The sequence below is a fragment of the Pieris rapae genome, chromosome 1 (assembly GCF_905147795.1).
Source record: "Pieris rapae chromosome 1, ilPieRapa1.1, whole genome shotgun sequence".
NCBI lineage: Eukaryota > Metazoa > Arthropoda > Insecta > Lepidoptera > Pieridae > Pieris > Pieris rapae.
This window is the reverse complement of record NC_059509.1, coordinates 1,344,301-1,351,185: the sequence shown is the minus strand read 5'-3', so window position 1 is coordinate 1,351,185 and position 6,885 is coordinate 1,344,301. Positions and strand designations below refer to the sequence as shown.

The 6,885-nt window shown below is 35.8% G+C and overlaps 1 protein-coding gene across 1 annotated transcript; it reads right to left on the bottom strand.

Moving 5' to 3' along the window:
• Nucleotides 1-3,230: 3,230 nt before the first annotated feature.
• Nucleotides 3,231-4,738, bottom strand: LOC110994460. Its single transcript, XM_045628495.1, has 6 exons — nucleotides 4,624-4,738; nucleotides 4,298-4,520; nucleotides 4,036-4,215; nucleotides 3,830-3,947; nucleotides 3,650-3,730; nucleotides 3,231-3,566 (listed from the first exon to the last, which is right to left on the bottom strand). Exons 1-6 carry the CDS (start codon nucleotides 4,686-4,688, stop codon nucleotides 3,472-3,474), a joined length of 762 nt encoding a protein of 253 aa, XP_045484451.1. The 5' UTR covers nucleotides 4,689-4,738; the 3' UTR covers nucleotides 3,231-3,471.
• Nucleotides 4,739-6,885: the final 2,147 nt, after the last annotated feature.

Genomic DNA, 6,885 nt, shown 5'->3' with positions numbered 1-6,885 from the left:
CATAATTTTTAAAATATTTTAACATTTAGTCTCGCTATTTTATACTGATTAACGGTAAAGGAAACAAACAAATGATTTTAATCTAAATTATTTTTATGGAAATGTGTTTCTTTGGATCAAAATGAACTTCATATGTTAAGTTCATTTTTTTCTGGCTACTTGAATGTTATTTAGTTTTATTTGATTATTCCACCTTTCAAAATTTGTTCAACATACTAATTGATGTACATAATTGTGTAATGTTTTATTAATAACAGAAGAATTAGTAATCATCAAAGTATTTATAACATAAAATCGGACCCAGAGGATCTATTTTATTTATTTATTTATTTATAACGAGAGAGGACTGGCTGTCTTCGGAGGAGGCCTTGACCTATAGAGTTTCTACAGAATAATATTAGTTTAAAAGTAGGAAAAACTAACACAACTAAATTTAGGATACAAATTTAATTTCTAACAAAACTAACACTAGTATGTAAGTAAACTTAATTATACAACTTCTTCTTCTGCTGTAAGAAATAAAAGGCTTTTTTATTTTATTATTTATTTATAAAAACACTCCTGCCTTAACAGGTGACCCTAAATTGACACGAGTGAATAATAATAATACACTTTACAGACGAAACACAAAAAAACAAACATGAAATTACAAAATAAAAAACAAGAAATTTATTAACTAACTGTAGGAACTAACAAATAATATTAGTTTGGCCAGCAGCCACTCAACGGACAATGAAAAAGGTCCGCTAACTTATGTATTTTCTTAAGTAAATAAGCACACCGAATAACATGTGCTTTGCAGAAGGTTAGTAAGCTGTGGGCAGATAAAGTAGCACATTGAAGCTAAGGTACTGCAGTACTGCCGAATTACTCTCCTTGCCATGTACCAACTTTATTAAGTACATCACAAGCGCGAATTCTCGGCGTACTTACAGAACCAAGAATAAATCATGTTGGATAAATGAAAATGACCTCCTGGGGCCTAGAAGTAAAACATCTTAACTAAAGATAATCTCCAAAAATAAAAATTTCTTCAAACTTTAATTGTTGCTTGACAAATAAGTAAATTAGTATATATGCATTTAAAGAGACGCCAGTATGGCCTTTAGTTAATTTTCCTTCCTTGTCTAGTGATTTGTTTAGTCTCTAATTAATTAAGGTTACCAATTAATTGACTAGTGTTCAATGAGATGTCTTTTCAATGACATTATTATTAAGACTTTGCTTAAAAATAATATATATAATCCGACCGCGGCTGATAAATTTTTATGAATATAACCAAAATGATCCAATTGTGTACGACTACCATTGGTTTTGGTACCAAAGCAAAGTTCACAACTAATAATTACGTTCTGCTGATAAGAGTGCTATTATGCGCATATGCGTCATTCTTGCTGGGGTTACTGGTATTTTGGGGTTGTCCCATTTCAGTTGCAATTGTGGAGGAGTTTATTATAGTTATTCCTCATCAGTTAACGGAACGTTATGGTAGCTGAGAGCATATGCAACAGGTACTGAGGACACCCTCATGTAATCACATGCTTTACGTGACATTCGTGCCTTACGCCAAGTTGCAGTGACTAAAGATTGCATTATCAGTGCTGATCAGAGTAAGTTTTGGAAGGTAACGTCTCTTAACGTAGTTGGAAACGGTAACCACAAGTTATGCATCCTTCAGGTGCTTCCAACGACTTTAGTACCTAGAGTTATTATCTTAAACCGAAAGATTAAACTATCACACAACTTTCGAACGGTCACAAGCCGTAGTTGGAATTTTTGGCGAGCCCAAGATCATATATAACTATTCCAAGCAGCTTCGAGCAGAGTTTTACTTCAGCAGATTTATGCAGCATTTAAGCAACGTGGCGATCACGGCCATGTCTTTCTTGGTTTGAGTTGTCTTGTTCTCCAGTATCCTGTGGAGGATGTCGTTCTTTTCCCTGTCGTTTTTGGCCATCTGATTGAGGGCACTGGTAAACTCCTGCAAACAACAGAAAGAACGTTCATTAGAGATTTGAAAATGCTTAGCGACACGGTAACACATTCGGGGATGAGATTGAAGCTTTAACATCAAAACAACAAATGTTTGTTGTTTTGATGTTAACAGTTTTGTTCAGTTTTGATGTAAGCAGTTATACAATGTAATGTATAACTGCTGTGCTAGATTAAGACTTTCTTCCGTCTATTTATTTATTTATTTATTACATTACATTGTTGATATTCGTTCTTAAATACAAAATACAATGATTTTTCATACTATTCCCATTAAAGCTATGCCTTGGGCCAATCAATTATAGTACTTAGTACTTAATAACATTTGAAGTGATGTTCCCCGCGTTAATTTCAAACTTATGATCTAGGTAGTCGCCCACGCTATAAAAGCACCTTGCCTTTAAGAACCCAAAACCCTATTTTCCCGTATGTACTTCAAAACTCCACAGAGACATGGAAAGGCCACAATAGATATTTTTGTTGTACCAATCAATTAGTTACATCGTTGGGTACATAGCAGCAGTCGCACGGCGTTGTAAGTAATATATAAAAAGGTACAGGTATTTTTTCAAATGGTTGATTTTACGGAAAAAATACTTGTCGTGGCGCATAGTCAAAGTCAAAGTCAAAATTCATTTATTTAGGTAACATAATGTACACTTATGAACGTCAAAAAAAAAATTAAATTAATCTAATTTTATTTATTTATTCACACTTCGTCGCAAGAAACACAAATAACACAATACATATAAATTACAAGGGATGCAACGGGCGGCCTTATCACTAACAAGCGATCTCTTCCAGGCAACCCCAGTAAGAAAAGAAAACAATAAATAAAAATGATGAGTGCAAGAAGTGCATAACCAGAAGTTATATAAAAAACAAAATATATTTATATTAATCTATAGAACCGTAATCTAGAGAAAATAAAAAAAAAACAATATTAATTACTAACTAAAACTAAAAAGCTAATCTCACAGATTCAAGAATAGCAAATAGTGAATTACATAATATACAAAAAGAATTTTACATTTACTGCCAGTTCTCAAATCAAGGGCGTAGAACGGAAGAGGAGAACTGGCAATAAACTCTCTGCATCTCATACAACAGTCATATTGGATGAAGTTTATAAGTAAATTATTTTTTTCTGTACCAGATGAATTATTGTTTATTTAGGTCGTACACTAACAACGGAAACTATTTTTTAACGAAATTAATAAGTAATTAAGCAACTGATGCGCACGTTCGGGTACGGGGTTGAGAATACGACCAAATAGTTCCCGTATCGCACTGTTACGAAATAATAATTAAGTAAGGACACCGGCAACATAGGTGTCTCTTTTTCACTTGTACGAATACTTGAAAAAAGTCACCCCCCCGCACGGAGAGCGAACCAAGGAAAACTAGCTGCCACACAGAGCGAAACTCAATTACAACCAAATACTTCTCGTAACGCAGTGAATGTGTTAAACAACTACTTTAAATCCATACCTCCATGTAAGCTTGTCGTCGCACGCCCAGAGGCACGAAGCCTGACCCCATTACTCGCTGCCGCTTGGCTGGTGTTGCCTTATCTGAAAAACGAAACGTTCGTTCTAACAAATAGCATTTTCCAGATGAGCATAGCAAAACGAGATAATCGTATAACGATGCTTACGGTTCTTTATGGTTTTTGGTGTCTTCGCCTTGTTACCGGAGACTCGACGACAAGGGCGAGATGGAGGGGTTCTGGTGGAGCCTATAATAAAACACAAACGAAAAATGATACGTTACTGATATGATCCAAAAACGTTAATTGTTATGGTGGGTGATAGAGCGTGAAGATCCAAAAACTCACCCGAATTATCCGAATTACTGGGCCTCTTAGGAGCGAGCTTGAGGTTCGGGGAATGAACGTCAACTTTTGTGAGCATTTCACTGGCCCTCTGTGTAGTAGTTCCTTTCTCGCTTGGTGTCTGTAACGATTAAAGATAAAACATTCAAGATTTACATTTACCACAGTTTCAGTTTCATAAAACTACTGACTGCAGAATATTTATTTACCGATTTTTCCTGGAAGCTCTGTTGTCGCGTTGCCGGCCTGTCGTCCACGTCGTTGCTCGAGTCGATGAGCGACAAAATCCTCCGGTTTCGCTCGTTCAGCTGCGACCGAACATGGATGAAGTCTTGTGAGGCAGCCTTCTCCACTTTCTGCTTCACCAATTTCTTTTGGACGGCCCATATCTACAAAATGTTCAGTAGGTTTATCATCATCAGTTACAGAAGTATATTACAGCTGGAAGACCAGATTTGCAGATCGACTTACGGTCCTCCACGTTTCAGCGTTTTTCGGCGTCGTGGTTTTTGACATTCCGTTTAGAATGTTCGCCAGCTTCTCCCACGCAGCGTTTGTATCTTCTCTGTAGCACGGCGTTTCGCATCTTTTGTTGACCATATGAGGATTCAACTCGAGGTACCTAATCATGCAGTCCAATTGGAAAGAAGTTGCGGCCGACTGTCGCATCGGAATAACCACCCTTCCTTCATTCCTAAAGAAATAAAATAAACAAAAATGTCATTAAAATTATAAATTAGTTAAACATTAGGAAATCTGGTGGAAGGTTTATAATTTTGCTGCTTAAGAACACGTACCGTGGTTGTGATGTCGATAGCCTCGAGAACGAATGTTGCAGCTGGGACTGAGTTGAAGAATCCATTGGAGAGATTGGTTGAAGAACTGTTTGATAAAAACGTTGTACACCTTGTGATGTTTAGATGAGACTGGCACAGCACTATCAAATTTTTTCTTATAACAGATTTCGTTATCAATTGAAATTGAAGTAGTGACGACATTCGAACTTACAAGTTGATAACGCGTATATTCCCCAACCCCAGTTGACCTTTTCATTTTGAGAACTTCCCCAAACTCAATAGATAATAACAGTTATAATACTGATTCTATTCTTGTATCTGTTTATAGTTTGGGGAATTTATCGCTTTTTGGGTCCATTCCAATTCCAAGAGATTGAAGTTATAATTTTCCCCAATTTTTTGAAGTGCCTTGATAGATAAGCCGTTGTACTATTTTTTAAGATGCGATCATCGAGTATGGGATAGAGCGAGCCTATGCAACTCCGCTAATGGCGATTGAAATATTCTTATATGTACTAATCCGGATCGTAGGCTCCTCACCAGGCAACGACCATGCCGGGTGGCCCCAGTCGACCTCAGGATGGACGTCGCGACCCAATCGCACCTCGCAGAGCCACCGAATACAAAAAACGTCGCGGGCCCACCGAATAGGACAATTGCCCACCTGGGACAACCCCAGGTGGACAATTGTCCTCTTCGGCGCTCGCGGTCACAACGCCGCTCCTTGTCGGCGATGTACATCTGTCGCTACAAACAGCAAGAGAAGAAAAGGCAAAAATAATTGAACAAATAAAAATTTAAAACTGCAGAAATAAAATTCTACGCGATTAAAACACGATGAAAACTCTCCCCGTATACGCGCATGACACAGTCATATGCAATGTCCATGAGTGATTATTCTCATCACTCATGGATTATTCATATCACTTCATTTTTTATGTTTTTTTTTTAATAAACGAACAACGTTACTCTTCAAGGCGTTTTAATTTAAGGCCATCTATCGAGACTTTAAAGTTTAAATAAAAGTATAAAACACAGCTTAGTCACTTTTCTCGTAGATTCAGTCTTCAGTGCATGTTTAGGGGAAACGTGTCTAGAACCGATTCTCCTGCCTCCTCCTGCCTGTAGCTGTTTACATGTACATTGCTGGAAAATCTGAGCAGACGCTGAGTGCGAAAATGTCTTTCCAACGTCTCACAGATATCTCCGTCGCGAGATGGCTGGTACGTTCTTATGGCACAGACTGTAATCTAATAAATCTGATGAACCAGTTTTGTTCATGTTATTTTCTAATGTTACGAGTAACTCTTCTTCGTCTGGCCATCTATTTTTTTTAATATAGGTAACATAATGTACACTTATGAACGTCAAAAAAATTGCTCAGTCTTTCTCATTCCCTTTTTCTATCTCGTGATGTAAGGTTTTTATGTTATTTAAATGTAAGGTCTCTTTGCTATGACGTCTACAGCCTATTTAAATATATTGCCAGGATAAATCAGTCTTATACCCAGTTTATAGATCTCATTTTATAAATTATTAGTCATATTATCAGCTGAAATACTTTTTAAAAATGTAACATAAAGTTTAACATTAAAACTTAAAACTTTACTTTAATAAGTCATATAATTTATTTAATTAATATAAATATTAAATGTGCAGGGTTTTTATTAACATTGTGAATATATTCTGTTATGTAAATAGGCTAAGCCATAATTACTCGTTAATTTATTTTATTTTTATTTTTACATTTTGGTACAAAAACAGAAAACAGGTTTATTATCCAATTACATCAGTTCCCAGCATTTTTCATTTTTCAAAGCAAACCAAATCAAAATGTCTTTATTCATCTAGGTAAACAAGTACACTCATGAACGTCAAAAAATTTAATTAATTGTAAATTTACATTTACTACCAGTTCGAAAATCAAGGGCGTACAGCGGGCAAGGAGAACCAAATCCTACGAAGACAATCCATTTTTGGCGACGGATAGAATGCAATATCTTCACTCTTTACACTCATAAGTAATAAATAAATAAAAACGTACAAATAATATTAATTTATACATGTCTATGTTCAAAACATATCAAAGCTTTTTAATTATTTTAAAAACTTGTGTAAGTTAGAATCTTAAGATAGGATATTGGTACATTTGAACTGTCATTTTCATACAACAGTCTATTCAGATACAGCAATCCGACCTACTTTGGATAGCTTGTATCGACAGATGGCTATTACAATCCGTCGATTAGTTATTGGCACAGT